Genomic DNA, 16,581 nt, shown 5'->3' with positions numbered 1-16,581 from the left:
GGAATGCTATGTCTGGATGGCATGTAAACACAAGAATTTCATTGTATCTCAGCACGTGAGGATAGGTTGAATGAGCTTGGGCTTTTCTCTTTGGAGAGGAAGATGAGAGGTGACTTGATGGAGGTGTACAAGCTGATAGGAATATGAGGGGCCATAACTTTAAGGACTTTGGATAAAAGTGTAAGGGGATGTCAGAAGGTTATTTTTGTAGTGGTAGGTGTGGTGAACATGCTGTCGGGGTGGTGGTAGAGGAAAATATGTTAGGGACACTTAAGAGGCTCATAGATAGGCACATGGATGTTAGCAAAATAGATGTTTATGTTAGATTGATCTTGGAGTGTTAAAGGGTCGGCACAACATTGTGGACCAAAGGGTCTGTACTATGCAGTACTGTTCTGTGTAAACCAGTGCCATTTAGTATGTCAGGCTGGTGTTTCCCTTGAGCATATCTGCTTAATTTTCAATGGAATGTTCTCCATTTATATTCAGGAGAACTGGCTGACTGTTTATCCTCTGTCCAGTCATGGGCATTATCCCTCCCCTCTACTGTTCATTTATATTCAGGAGATCTGGATCTTCTCTGTCCAGTCATGGGCTACCCCTCTTGTCTTCTACCCAGAACTCTCATTTTCACCTCTTGCTGAGATTACATTGGATGAAAGTCTGTTAGTAATTGGTCTTTTACCTTCCTCCTCTTTCCTAACCAATCATCTGAAATGAGCACTGACTACAGGCTTGAGGTGACTTCTCCCCTTTACCCCTCAATTCAGACACTCACTTTATAATCATTCCTTTGACATGATTTTTGTCTCATTCTTTTCAGAGGTAGACTAGTACAAGCTTCAGTATTTCACTTTTGTCTCTGAAATTCTGCCCAGTTTTTACTCACCATCTTTAAAATAAGAGCTGCTTATTATAACAGATGGTAATTTCAGCTACGTGGGTCACATTCTTGCTTGAGTTAGACATTGTGGATTTGAGTCCCACCCCAGAGACTTCAGCACTGAGTCCAATAGTTTGAGCTAATTGGCCACACAGTCATCTGGGTGGAAACTTCTCATCGCACTGTTTCAGAGAAATGCAGGGGAGTTCTCCCTAGTGTTATGGACAATTTTAGCTTCAGTAATGGTACTTCACGCGCCATTTGTACGAGCTTGCTTGGTATTCTACATTACGATCACCCCCTCCCATCAAATTCAGATTGATTTTATTTTTTTACATGTACATTGAAACATAGTGAAATGTGTCGTTTATGTTAACAACCAGCACAAGCTATGTGCTGGGGCAGCCCGCAAATGTTGCCACTCATTCCGGTGCCAACATGCCCACAATGCTCGGCAGTACAATACAGAACACAACAAGCAACAAAACAGGAAAACAAGCCCTGTTCTAAATGCACGCACTGTCCTCTACCCACTTCCCACTTCATTTTCCATCATCTCTGTGGCCCCATCACCTTCTATTTCCTCTCCCCAGCTTCTACAACCTGCCCATCACTTTCACCTTCCTCTGGTTTCCCACCTCCCCTTTATTCCATGATCTGCTGTCCTCTCCTATCAGATTCCTCTTTTAGACCTTTGCCTTCCCTACCTATAGCCTCCCAGCCTCTGGCATCATTCCCTTTTCTCTCGTTTCACCCACCCTCCCACTTTCTTCCTTTCACCTAAATTCACCTATTGCCCGCCAGCTCCTGCTCTCCCCCTCATCCTACCCAATTATTTTGGCTTCTATCCCCCTCCTTTCCAGTACTGAGTAACCGCAACTGTTCATTTCCCTCCATAGATGCTGTTTGACCCACTGAGTTCCTCCAGCACTGTGTTGACACTCACGATATCTAAGCACCTGATTCTAATTTTTTAGCATTGTGGTAAATTGGTTTATTATTGTATGTACTGAGGTAAATTGTGTCCTAAAGTTCATAGTTATGTGACACAGGAACAGTTCTTTTCAAGCCAACCATAACTCTGTGCCAACCATAACTGCTCACTTTTGCTGCTTTTGCACTAATCCTTATTTTTATTGTCTTCACATTTGTACTAACTCCCTCCACGTCCTCGCACCTACACACTAGTGGTTGATTCATGAGGGATTTGTGATCTCAAGGGCAGGGACTCTAACCTCACCGAACAACAGGTCCCTCATAGAGAACACCATCTTGTGGTTTTGATGAACTCAGTGTGGTGCCTAATCAAAGACTTTCTAAAAATCCACAAATGCCTATGATACTTTTCTTCACCAATTAGTCAAGCAATATTTGGCATTTCAGACTCTACACTATTTTTAGAAGATACTCTTCTGTCAATTTAACTGTAAATAATCTTTCCTAACACCGTCATTAAGCTAAACGATAAATATTTGTCAGCCCTGCTCTAATATGCTAAAGGGTATAACACCATACATGGAGACTGATTTGATCAACTGGGAACAATCCATATTGTCAAAGCCTTGTTTTGACAAGTCTTTTTCAGAATGTGATTGCAAAGTACACCATTCAATTTACATAACTTTTAAAATGGTTAAACTTTTTTTAAAAAAATTGGGAGTCAGTCACTATCATGCACATGAAAACTGAGTTTGCAACCCGATTCATGAAGTTTGGGGGAAGTGCTAGAAATAGAACAGGCTGGATGTCTTGGCATGGGCAGAGTATTCTGGAGGGATTACTTGTTTATTACTTGTTTAATTTACCAGTCTGCAGAGCTGTGGATTGAGGGAGGCAACTGGATTACCTGGGGGGAATCCTATACAGTTACATGCAAACTCCACATAACAATAGAGTTCTACTGAGTAGGTTTCAATTCTGATCTGAATCAGTAGCACTACCTGCTGCATCATTAATGGAACACAGAACAGCACAAGAACAGCATCTATGTTCCCCTATAAGGTGGATTTGGGGGTGGGGGGTGGGGAAGAACCTTTTTTGACAGTGTGTTCCCAAAGTGGTGATAATCTTTACTTTTAAAAAAAATCTTATGCTATGGTAATTCTGAGCAGAGATTATCATTGATTAATGATTAGTAACAATAATTATAGACTTTAAGGAAAAAGATGAGTTCCATTGCTTTACAATGAATAAAAGTATAACAGATTGAAATAAATTAAGCATTTTAGAAAATCTATTCAAAAACTATTAATATCTATCTTTTGAATTTTTTTTGCCCAGGGAGGAGGGATTTGGGGGTTCATGTGCCTGTTCTGTTTTTGTTTGTTTTTTATAGTGTGTGGGGAGGGTGGATTGGGGAATTGGTATGCCTGTCCCATTTTGTTCATTTTATTTGTCCAGGGAAGGGGATTTGGGGGTTGATGTGCCTGTTCTGTTTTGTTTGTTTTTTTTGGTATGGGGGGGGGGAATTTGTGGGGCCGGTTGATTATCGTGTTGCCTTTCTTTTTCTTGGTTTCATGGCTACCCAGAGAAGAATAATTTCAAGTTGAATACTTCGATAATAAATTAACCTTTCAACCTTTAAAATAACAGCTGAAAAATAATATTTGTGAACTGTTGTTATTGAAACTGCTTACTATCCAGATACTCATGTGTACACCAGGTCTGAGGGGATTTCAAAGCATATCATCCAACATCAAGTGTCCTTGCAACGGTCTAGCTGCTGCCGAGCCAGTGTGAGGCATTTCCTGTGAAAACATCGCACTGCTATCGGATTTAGAAAAACATGTGCTGTTTCATTTTGCATAAAGATAATTACGCATTTTTAAATGATGGATGGGGTTTAAAGAATTATGAAGTAACATTGCATTCCACATGCCAGGAAAATGTTTCTGCCTGCTAGCTTGGGCTCCATAGGTTCCCCTCCCCGGTGGACTGTTCTGCCAGAAGATGGAGTAAATAAGTGAAATTGTCACATCCGTGATTTCCTATTTTGGGTTTTTTAGATTTCTGTATCCTTCAAACACTTAAAAGCAGTGCAAACAGGGTAATGCATTGACTTTTAGCAACTGATTATAACCTGTATGGTTTGGTAGGGAGATTGAAAGGAGCTTTGAAATGTGGAATCTGACTTGAATTGAAATAAGTGATTGTTAGTAACTTACATTGATCTAAATATTTAACAAATACTGAATTATTACTGAATGGTAATATTGTTTTGTCTCAAGTCATCATCGACATCTAGTCAAGAGGAAGAAAAGACTCCCCAGCCAGAGGAAAGTGGAATAATTGGTATTTCATCTGAAAAGGTTGTACCATCTTCTTTGGCTATTGATTCATTGGAGGAAGAATTTGATTTCAACCATGCTCAAACTCTCAACAAGTCCAGCTCCTCTCCAGAGCTTCAGAACCTCCCAGAAATAGGTGAACTGAATGTGAAGGAGGGAATGGCTGTGGAACCTGCCACTGAAGTGAAGTCCAGGGGCCACGCTGAAAGTATTGAAGAGGAAAGCTCTTCCAATGGTAAACTGGAGACTAGTGATGGTAGCAAGCAGGAGGCTCTGCCTCCAGCGGAACGGAAGGAACCACCTCAGTCACCAAGCCGTTACAGACCCAGGGGCCACACCATCTCAGATTCTGCCCCGTCAAGGAGGGGGCGGAGAGCACAGCGGGATGGGGTCCACAAGAGATCAGCGGCCACTAATGCAGAGAAAATTAGTGGGATAAGCCCAAGGTAGGTCAAATCTTATGAGTTGCATGATTGCTTTTCACTATGTCCCAAAGCACTTTACAGCTTAATGCAGTATGACATAGGAGAAGTGATATAGGAAAGGCAACAGTTAAGCAGGTAGGCTGCAAGTTCTCAAAACATTAAAATAGTGAAGTACTTTCTCAAAGAGTGCTGAAAGCTGATCATGAATGCTTTTAAGATTCTGGCTGAGCAGTATAGAAATGGGAGAGATTATCCGTGGTCTTATTAAATGGAGAAGCAGTCTCGAAGGCAAAATGATCTACTCTTTGTGTCCGGCACTTGTTGATCCCTGCTAATCAAGATCATGAATACCCCTCTCAGTGCCAGCTGCTTTGACAATGCCAAGTGTTGGCAATGCTCTGGCAAAACATCTTGGAACATTTCCTCACGTTGGTGGTACTATATAAGTGCAGAATTTGTCTCTTTGCAGCTGAGAGACTGGCAGTTCCCCACATGCAGTATCATTGATGCTTTTTCCAGGAGACTGCCATTTAAAGAGAAATCAGCCTGGACTTTAATATCAGTAGTAACATTTTCTTCTGACCTTTAAAACTCTCTGTCAAGGTCTAATAATGTGGTAAACTATTATCCAGTGTCAGCTTCTGTCATACAGCAATTTTGGTGTCTTGTGGTTGAGATGACGTCAATCTGGCTGAGTAATCTCCCACTGAAGGATTTTAAATAAAAGTCAGATTTTCTGAGCTAAATTTTAATCTTGGAATGAAGATTAGAACATAAGGTGGAACCTGAAATGTCATTCAAAAAATTAAAATATATTTTGAGATGCTTGTGAATTACTATTTCCCCATATTTTGATCAGATTAAAGCTAATGATTAGCTCTACTTCTCACATATTGGAACAAACATTGAAATTTGTTGTAATTTGTCAATGACCAACACAGTTAAATGATGTGCTGGGGCAGCCTGCAAGTGTTGCCATACTTCCAGTGGCACTATAGCATGCCCAACAACTTGTTAACAGTAACCTGTATGCCTTCGGGATGTGGGATGAAACTGGAGCACCCAGAGAAGACCCGCGAGCAGTCATGGGCAGAACATACAAAACTCCTTATAGACAGCAGTGGTAATTGAATCCTAGCTGCCGTAAAGCTTCGTGCTAACTGCTGCACTACTGTGCCAACCCTGTTTTGATTTAAAGGCTGAGTTTGTGAAACAATAATTAAAATTTACTACTTTAAAAAAAAAATCCCAGATCCTCTAATATTTTCAAGATAACCCGGAAGTTAGAAGACCCAAGAGACTACAGTTTCTGTAATCCAGAGCAAACTGCTGGAAGAAACCAGCATGTCAGGCAGCATCTATGGAGGGAAATGGACAGTTGACATTTCAGATCGTGATACCATCCAGATGAAAGGTCTTGACCCAAAACATCAACAGGCCATTTCTCGAACATTTTCTGTACTCTGCCCCTGAAGTATGTAGGTGCAAGAGCCAGAACTTGCTAATCCCGACAGCTGATACTTCCGCTAGGTCTAGATGGAGATACTTAATAGTTGTTAGCATGGTCTGGCCCATTCTGTTCCAGAGTTATCGTCTGTACTGGAGAGGCAAGAGGCTATAAATGTTGAATTTCTAGAGCTCAGTGAATCGGGCAGCATTTATGAAGTTTCTGGACTGATGAAGGGTCTCAATCTGAAATGTCCACTGTCCATTTCCCTCCATAGATGCTGCCTGACTCACAGTTCCTCCAGCTCCTTTGTGTGATGCTCCTCCTCTTTACGATCACCACACCAACAGCTTGCAGTGTTGCTGTGATTTTTTTTTTAAAAACAAAACAAGCCTTTGCTCTTGATAATTTCTGTCACTGTGTTGCTCTTTTAATTAACCTGATCTTTGAGAATGTGGAAAGAAAACTTTTTTTTTCTTTGAATCTTCCAGTTTTGTGTTTCTTCAACTCTACCATTCGCCTTTCTTTGGTAGTGAGTCAAACAAGCCTCTTCTGGTTCCCAACAATGAGGTAAGTAGCAGAAGTCGCTGATGCGTCTACAGTTTCGTTTATCACTGGTGATTGGAGTTGAGGAAGGCAATGATGTGAATAACACAGATCTCATTGCTAACATCATAGTGAGTCACCACAACTGCTGTGTGGAAAACATGAGCATTCAGATATCCAATGAGACTCAGTTGTAAGAAAACTGCCTGCAAAGACAGATTTGGATTTGTGTATAGGTACTTAATACTGAGGAAGGGAAGTGGCGCATTTTAGAGATGAGGTTATTAAGTGGGGTAAAAAATGAATTAGCACAGTTCAGATTGGAATACTGCAGCATGGAAACAGGCCCTTTGGCCTACCTTGGCCAAGCCTATCTATGTTAATCCCATTTGGCCAGCATCCCTTGAAACCAGGGGTTCCCAACCTTTTTTTATGCCATAGCTCAATGCCATTAAGCAAGGGATCCATGGATCCCAGGTTGGGAACTCCTGCTCTAAAGCTTTCTTATCTATGTACCCACCCAAATGTCTTTTAAATGTACCTGCTTCAACCACTTTCTCCAGCAGCTCATTCCATACTGCACCACCCTCAGTGTGAAGTAGTGGCCTCTCGTTGCCAGTCTCAACTTAAGCCTATGCCCTCTAACTTTTGATTTGCTCTCTGTGTGGAGGGGGGCGGTGGGGGGGGGAGAAAATGCTTTATTTGTCACTGTACATCAAAACACAGCGAAATGCATTGTTTTTGTCCCAGTGACCAAAACAGCTCAAAGATTGTGCTGGAGACAGCCCACAAGTGCCAGCCCGGTTCTGGGACCAAAATAGCATGTCCACAACTCACTCTATCCGAACTGTACATCTTTAAAATGTGAGAGGAAACCCATGAGATCACGGAAATCGTACAACCTCTTTATAGCTAGCTGAGGGAATTGAACCCCGGTAATCGCTGGCGCTGAAAAGTGATTGTGCCCCTCATATTTTATACGCCTGTACAAGATCTCCCATGCAAGGAATTATGTCCTAGCTTGCCCAACTTTTCTCTATATCACAAGGAGTCCTGGCAACATCCTTGTGAATCATCTTCTTGTTATAATTTGGCGCACAGTGCCGATAATAGAGTGGAAGAATAATTAGAAACTTTTCAAAGGGTAATGGATATTGGTGAAGTAAAATACTTTCTAACCTTTAAAGAAGGAGTAAGGCTAATTGGCTAGTACAGCTATAATACAATAAATGGCTTCCGTTAGTACAGTTTAACATTAATTTGTTCTTGGGATGAAGCAAATGGGCCTTTTCAAATCACTACTGCCATTGTGTCTTGTAAAGGAAAAAAAAATTACAATTATGTCTCTGGTTCTGAATGACTTTCTCCAGATATATTAATCCAGATTAGCTGGCATGTTAGTGGCATAGATTATAGATAAGAGGTTCCAGTAGCACTACTCAGGCGGTGGTTGATCTGAGTCACTGTCTGCTTTTGAAGAGAGAATGCTGCCAAGGTAGGAAATGTAGTCAGCGGTTTTGTCAACTTTCATGGAGGGTTGGATAAGTGGCTGGTAGGGTGGTGGCTGATCGAGGTCCTGTCTGTCTCTTTAATATTCAAAACAAGACCCAGGGCTCTTTATGCCTTGGCAAAGGCATTCAGGATACATTGGAGGCAGTCTTTAGAGTGTTCTGTGATCACATTGGCATCCACGTACTGAAGCTCTGATGGTGGTTCTGACCTTGTTCTTGCCCTTGAAATGTTTAAGATTGAAAAGCCTGTTGTCCATTCTGTACATGATCGAGATTCCCTGTGGCAGGTCTTGGCCGATGAGGTGAAGGAAGGCCGCAATAAAGATGGCAAATAGTGTGGGCACATTGATACAAACCTGTTTGACTTCTGTCTTGACAGTGAAGGGCTCTTAATTCAGTGTCACTATTGCTGAGTACTATGGCTGACATACCATCAATCAGTAACCTCTATTTGTAAGTGCTTGTCAGGGCACTATCATTACAGGAAAAATGCCATGAACAAAGGCAATGATAGTCTTGATAGTGTTACGTACCCCGTAACTGGGTTGCCAAACCAGCAGAAATGGATCACTCAGTTGGAGTCTGGGTTACTAGAACTAAGAAAGTTTTATTAAAGAAACAAGCAACACAGTAATCGAAAGGATAATAAATGCAACAATTCAGCAATGATAAACACACATGTGCACAGAATTAAGATAACAGCATCAATCAAGCTCTATCGTTGTCTAGGGATAAATGACCAATTTCAAAGTGACACAAAGTTCAGTCCAATTTAGTAGTTCAGTTCGCAGTAATTGTTGCCATGGCGATGGACAATGTGGGGGGGAGGGAGAGAGAGAGAGAGAGAGAACGGGAACGACTGATCATTCAGAAACGGCTTCCACTCACAGACCGGCGATATTGCTCACAAGCAGCTTTCCGGGCAGGTCCTTTGTGATGTCACCTGAGGTCACCGACTGTGACCCCTCCTCCAGATGCAGTCGATCGTCTGCGGTGAACCCGGCACCCAAGCAAGGGTGGACACACACCGGGTTCCCACTGATCGTACCTTTCCACCCTGTGCGTTTAAGGTCCGGTACTTTCCACCGACTCGTGAGAGGCGCACCGCTTCCCGGGTCTCGTTACCTCGGGTGTCATGTGTGTCCTGCCTTAGCGAACCTGTCCCTTTTTATCCCCCTGCTGGGGTATTGCCTGTCCATCACTTCAAACAGTTCAGGGTTCAAAGGGGGAGCCGCTCCAGACAGCTCTTTCTCCTGTCCCTTCATTACACATCTCCAGATGCTGTTTCATTGTGTTCCTTATCTCTCTCTTGAAGACAGGTGGCAGACCAACTGCTGATCACACAGGACAGCTAACATCTTATCTGTGTGTATTCTTGTCACAATAGTATATGCCAGAGAGCTTGCTGTCTACCGTATCAAATGCCTTTGTCAAATCTATGAAAGCCAAGTACAAGGATTGCCTTTGTTCATGGCATTTTTCCTGTAATTGACATGCTGTGAAGATCACATCTGTGGTACTTCTAGATGGGCGGAAACCACACTTGTATTTTGGGAGTATTTCTTCAGATAGCAGAAGGAATCGGTTGACAAGGATGCGTGCAAGCACCTTGCCTCTTGTTAACAGGAGGGAGATGTTTCTGTAATTGTTTCAATCAGCCTTGTCTCCCTTCCTGAAGATGGTCACTATTAGAGCATCCTTGATCTCTGAGGGCAATTATTCCTTTTCCTAGACCTTTAGGAGCAAGGGATGTATGTGGCGCAGGATTTCTGGTCCACCTTCCAGCATTTAGGTTAAGAAAAGACTAAGGAAAAAGAGTCTTTGAAGACCACAGCCTACAGGTCCTGACAAAACTTTCGGTCTATAGAGTAGTTGTCCTTTCTACATTACTGTATGGAGATGAATCATGGACTACCTACAGTAGGCACCTGAATGCTCTGGAACAACGCCACCAAAGAATCTTGTGAAAGATTTTGTGGATCAGCTGGAAGGGCAGATGCACTAACACCAGCATATTAGAGGAGGCCAACATGAACAGTACTTCCACCATGATAATACAATACCAACTCTGATGGATCATAGGTCATGTCATCTGGATGCCTAACTCACATCTCCTTAAACAGAACATTCACTCCCATTTGAAGGAAGGTCGGTGAGACCCTGGTGGGAAAAGGAGACACTTCAAAGATGCCATCAAAATCAGCCTGAAGAAATTCAACATTACATCTAAAAACTGGGAAGACATTGAACTTAATAGATGCACCTGGAGGAAATCTGTTCAAGAGGGAGCTGCACTACGTGAGTGACCTCTGTTGTGACCTCCAAGTGGCAGCTAGAAAGGAGAGACTGAATAACCAAACGACCCAACCACTAGCTGCAGCTACCACTTACTCTTTCCCACACTTCACCAGACTATGTGGATCCCAGATCTGCCTCTGCAGCCACCTGAGGACCCACCAATAGACAACCCCTTTGGAGAGCATTGTACTTGACCCAAGTGATTGCAAGGCAGAGGAAGATGAGAGGCATAGATTGAGAGACTTTTTCCTGGAGGCAGGGGGGAATGGCTAATACCAGAGACATTATTTTAAGGTGATTGCTGGAAAATATAAGTGGGATGTCAGAGTTAAGTGTTTTTTATATATATAAACAGAGTGGTGCATGCATGAAATATCCTACCGGGGTAGTGGTAGAAGAAGATACATTAGAAACACTTTGATAGGCACCTATATGATAGAAAAATGGAGGGCCGCATAGGAGGTTAGATTGATTTTAGAGTAGGTCACACTGTTGGCGCAGTATCATAGGCCAAAGGACCTGTACTGTAATGTAATGTTCAATGTCGTGGAATTTGTTGTTTTGATGCAGTAGTGCAGTGCAATACATAAAAATTATTGTAAGTTACAAAAATGAGTGCAAGTGAGAGCTAGTGAGGCTCAGGGACTTTCACGGTGGGTAGCACTGTCAAAGTATTAACTGCAAGTCTGGTTAATGTTTATTTTGTGTATCCTTGATCATTGAGAAACGTAACAAGTAACTAATGGGGAGTTTTGTTAATCTTAGATCACAGAACGAGCCATTAAAGTCCTTGATCAGATGCCACCATACGATACACACAAAATTGGAGTTGTGTATGTTGGGGAAGGACAGGTAAGGATATCTTCATGTCAGTAAGTTGGTACTGACCAACTTTCGCTAACCTTGTACCCCACATACAGCTCTTTACTTGAGTGCTGACCGATGTTGCTGGAATTGATGTTTCTCCCTTAGTAATTCCCCGCAGTTCAGAAGTGACATTGCTGATTAGCACAGCACTGCTCGACTGTCTCTACAACAAGTGATAGGGTTTCTCATTCCCTCCATGCTCCTTTGTCATTAACATCCTCCTTGATGGAATGACGGAACAGACTCGGTGGGCTGAATAGCCTGATTCTGCTCTGATATCTTGTGGTATACTTGGTTAACTACATTAATGGACACTTTTGCACTAAGCCCTGATTCATATCCCTGAAGAATATGGGCCATAACAAGCCCTCTTTATTTGCACTGATATTATCCATGAGAACATTTCCCATTGTATGATTAGCAGAGGGCCCAGCATGTTGAAAGTTTGCTGGAGTAATATCTGAGTATATTGTACAAATTACAAAGATGTTATGTTACTGCAGAATCAGATATTTTTGGCTTGACGTTTTCCCTTGCCACATTTTGTTAGAGTCAGAGACAGGAGGATTTTTTTTGGGAACATTGGCTAGGGAGGGGTGCGGCAATGAAACATGTTCTGCACGGAACTATTAGATCATCGGATGATCTAACATTTGGTGTTTAGAGTGGGAAGGGAATTGTTATTTCACGAATATATAATTGCTTGCACAGATGTGCTTCCTTTAAGCTAGTCATTTTGTCTGGTTTGAAATAAACAACGCAAAAATCTGGTGTTTTAAGATTTTCAAGTTTTCGTAAAAACAGAGCTGGTATATTGACTTCTGGTTAAATGATACCAAGGTTTTAAAATTCTGTTTTTATATTTAATCCTGTAACTCCTGGCTAATTAACGTAATCATTCCTTTATACGTTCAACAACCAAGATCCCAAGCTTTGGAACTCCCTCCTCTTCTCTCTACCTTTTCTCTATTTTTGAGATGCTCTGTAAAGTCACCTGCCTTTGCTCATCCACCCTAGAATCTCCTACCTGCCACTGCATCAGCATTAGTCGACGCTGCTGTAAAGCACTACGGAACATTTTGTTAGTTTGTTGGTCCCATATTAATGGAAGGTCACTTGTTCCCCTTAGTGAAATGTTCACCGTTTATATTTTTAAAAATTGCAAAACATAAGCCCTTACAAATCACTATGGTAATAAAAATGCTCTTTTTTTTAAAAAAAATTCTGTTGGAGTTTTATATTCAAGTTAATTGGAAGTTATTCCAGTGAGAGTTGGAAATTTGGAATGATAGTTTAAAAACTGCATTGCTGCATAATGCTTTCAACACCTTTTGAGTGTTGGGTAGTTTCTGAAGTCTTTAAGCCACATGACATTGAAGAATTGCTTCTGATTATTACATATTACAGATGCTGGAAATCCAGTGCAACACACACAATGCTGGAGGGACTCAACAGGTTAGGCAGCATCTATGGAGGATAATAAACAGTCGATGTTTTTCTCCTGAGACCCTTATTACCGTCCATAGGTGGTGCCTAACCTGCTGAGTTCCTTCAGATTATGTGTATATTATGATATAGAGGGTTTGAAAATAATTAGGATCATATTCTTTTTAATTGTGTACTTGAAATTTCTGCAAGGATATGGTACCTAGACAGGCAGACTTGAAATTTCATCTTGTATTTTCACCCAGGTCAAAGTTTTCACTAAATATAAACAGATCTTCAGCTAATTCTGAGAGCTTTTGACCTAACTTTTAAGTAGTTTTTGCTTTGTTTCAGACTAATAATGAAGCTGAAATCCTGTCCAATGCATATGGATCATCCAGGTATGCACAGTTCCTGACTGGCCTTGGTAAACTAATCTATCTCCAAGACTGCAACCCAGAACAAATTTTCCTTGGTGGCTTGGACACATATGGTGATGATGGGCAGTTTACATACTGTTGGCATGACGACATCATGCAAGGTAGGTGATCTTGTGTGTGTACAGGGATGGGAGTTATAAATGCAGGCTTTGTTTCAGGGATGCTTTAATTTTCATAACGCAAAATAAGCGATAATTCAATCACCCATTCTTTGTTGATTAAATTTTGAATATAAGGTGATCAAATAGTATTACAGGAATAAGCCCTTCAGCCTACAATGTTGTGCCAGAGTAATAAGGCTTATGACACCAAATCCTTCCTGCCTGCACACAATGGAAATCCCTCCAATGTCTGCATATTAAAGCTTAAACACCTCCATCAGGTCTAACTGTACCACCACCATGAATGTTAGGTTCTGGCACCCACTATTGTTTTTAGAGAGAACTTGCCTCACAATCTGCTTTGAATTTTCCCCCTCTCATTATAAATATATGCTACCTCCAGTATTTTTCACCTTTTCATTGATTTTGTTGGGAGAAAATTTGTCAAATGCACCAAATCTAGCCCCACCCATTAGCATGAGAAGAAGCTGCCAGAGGAGACCGTAAGACACAAAAGCAGAATTAGGCCATTTGGCCCATTGAGTCTGTTCCACCAATACATCATGGCTGTTTTGTTGTGCCTCTCACGACCATACTTCTGCCTTCTCCCTGTAACCTTTACACCTACTAATCAAGAACCTATCAATCTCTGCTTTAAGTATACCTGATGACTTGACCTCCACTGCCGTCTGTGGCATTGAATTCCACAGATTCACCACCCTCTGGCTAAAGAAATTGCTCCCCATCTCTTTTCTAAAGGGATATCCTTCTATTCTGAGACTGTGCCCTGGTAATGGGTGTTCGAGGGTAAATCTATATCTGGCATGTGAGTTGTTTAAAGACCAACTTGTTGGACTTCTGGGCTAGTGTGCTCTTATGAGGGTGGCAGTGATCAAATCTCCTCGTTTGCAAAGCCATTCTTCCTCCAGCTCCCTATCTTCCTTCAGTTTAGTGACAAACTCTCGTTCTCTCCTGTCCTATTAAAGCAATCTTTCACATTGCGACTCTGATGCCAAACAGAGAATCCGATCCAGCCTGTTGCGACAAGAAACGGCACATAGGCAATGACTATGTGGTGGTTGTATACAAGGACACAGAAGAAGAATACAAACTGGGAACAATAAAGGTAAATTTGAACGAGAAACTGCACTGTGATGAACAGTAAGACTCTATAACAGGTAGTCAGTATATCACTGACTGTGTGTGTATATATACACCCCCTCCTCCCCCGCCCTCCCAGAAAAGGGTCCGTAACATCATGAAGGATCCCATCCACCCTGCTATTGGACTGTTTCTCCCAATAGCATCCTCACCAGTTTGTCCCAATGCTATGAAGCATCCACACCAGGAACACCAGACTCAAAAAGTTACTCTCCCCAAACAGTAAGACTGATCAACACCTTCACCCATTAACCTACCCCACCACACCCCCAACACCACTACTTTATCACTTCTTTCAGATGCTTCTGTGCTTAGTGTTACTTTTTGGACGTACAGTATTGTCCAAAGGTTTTGGGCACATATGTATAGCTAGGGTGCCTAAGACTTTTGCACAGTACTATCATAATTTTGTTTTGCACTGTACTGCCGCCACAAAAAACACATTTCATGATGTGAGTGATGGTTATCCTGATTCTGAAATGGGTCTCTATTGTAGACTGAGAGTGGGAGGGGACAGGGAGAGGGGAATCATGGTTGGCAAAAGGGGAAGGGAGGGGGGAGGGAATGAGAAACACCAGAGAGACATTCTATAACGATCAATAAACCATTTGTGAGGAATCAGACGAGTTGCATGGTGTCTCAGGGCTGGGTGGGTCTGAACCTGCACCACTACTGCTGGTACTCCACCCCTGCCGCCCGTCCCTCATCCCTCCCGTGGCACTCCGCCCTCGCCATTCCCAATAAACTTTGCTCCTGCCAGATTTACATACTCTCACTGCTCCGCGTTGACAAATGCAATATTGTGTGAATGTCCCTAGATATATATATGTGCCTAAGACATTTGCACAGTACTGTACAATCAATGCATATAAGCTATATTTTTTATTATTGTGTTTTTATCTTATTGTGTAATTTATGTGCTGCATTGGATCTGGAGTAACAATTATTTCATTCTTTACACTTTGTGTACTGGAAATGACATGAAACCACCTTGAAACCTCTTGTTCTTTTTTGCACTCTTCCCTCATTCCCCGACTTTCTCAATCTTCTTTTTTTGAATCTCTGTGGATTCTTTCAATGTATTTAACCATGGGTTTACAAAGAAGCACAGTGCAGTGGTGAGATACCTGAAGACACTGGGTCAGCAAACTCTCTGAAACTTCACCCAATCCTTCAGAGACTTGTGCAACTCCCGACCACAATTGTGGCTCTGTGGTGCTGAGTCATATTAATGAGATTTGCTGTATTTGAAGTGTATCTTTAAGGATATGATTTCCTGTAATAGATTTTGTGGGAGGATGGTTTTGTACAGTAAATCTTTTATGTTGTATTAGTCTGAGGCACTGAATTATTCCCCCCCTTCCTCCTTCCCTCTCCTTCCATTACCCACTCTGGCTCCCCTCTTTACCTCCCTATCACCTCTCCTGGTGTTCCTCCTTTCCTTTCTCCGATGGTCCATTCTCCACTTATTAGATTCCTTCTTCAGCTCTATCTCTTCCACCTATCGCCTCCCAGCTTCTCACTTCAAACCCCTCCCTCACCTGTTGGCTTCACGTATCACCTAGCTTGTAGTCTTTCTCTCTCCCCACCCCTCCCTCACACCCAAACCTTATTCTGGCATCTTCACCCTTCCTTTCCAGACTCGATGAAGAGTCTCAGCCCGAAAGGTCGACTGTTTATTCCTTTACATAGATGATCCCTCTCTGTTGCTCTATGTGCTGCAGTCTCCTGTATCTCTGCAGCTCTTAAAGTACTGTGTTTGTTTCTGGCCGTGGGTGAAGAAACTGCTCATTATTTGGATTAGCCCAAGACAAACCCACTTGGTTCCCAAGTCAGTTTTCAAGTGGATAACCCATCTGTTGTATACCTAGATTAGGGTTTTTGCTGCCATTAGAAATCACCGGAAGGAACGTGTACTGAGTTGAAATTAGTAATCCTGCCAGGAACTGACTGTTCAGAAAATAAGCCAGCATGCTCTGCACTCTACAACTTTACGAATGTCCGGATCTATTAGCATATCTGACGGACTGGTGATCTTTTCTCTGGTAAAGTGGCAACTGGATAGACATTTTATGGAAGGGAATCAAGATTATTTAATGTCATTCATCAATACACAAGTGTAAACGTGAACAAAATGATTGTTACTTCAGATCTGATGCTGCTAAAAAAAAACACTAATTATGTGCCGTG

The 16,581-nt window shown here is 42.0% G+C and overlaps 1 protein-coding gene across 5 annotated transcripts in view; it reads left to right on the top strand.

The window, feature by feature from the left end:
- The window catches only part of tsc2 (TSC complex subunit 2), a 134,043-nt gene that overhangs the window by 107,901 nt on the left and 9,561 nt on the right, over positions 1-16,581 (top strand). For all 5 annotated transcript variants that reach the window (XM_063059340.1, XM_063059339.1, XM_063059337.1 and 2 more), the window contains 5 exons: positions 4,111-4,616; positions 6,534-6,612; positions 11,163-11,249; positions 13,044-13,230; positions 14,217-14,356. In XM_063059340.1, coding sequence (XP_062915410.1) covers positions 4,111-4,616; positions 6,534-6,612; positions 11,163-11,249; positions 13,044-13,230; positions 14,217-14,356 — 999 coding nt within the window. The remainder of the gene's footprint in view (positions 1-4,110; positions 4,617-6,533; positions 6,613-11,162; positions 11,250-13,043; positions 13,231-14,216; positions 14,357-16,581) is intronic.

The sequence above is a fragment of the Mobula hypostoma genome, chromosome 9 (genome assembly GCF_963921235.1).
Source record: "Mobula hypostoma chromosome 9, sMobHyp1.1, whole genome shotgun sequence".
NCBI classification, from domain to species: Eukaryota; Metazoa; Chordata; class Chondrichthyes; order Myliobatiformes; family Myliobatidae; genus Mobula; species Mobula hypostoma.
Note: the sequence above shows the minus strand (reverse complement) of the source record. Positions and strands in the feature narration are given on the sequence as shown.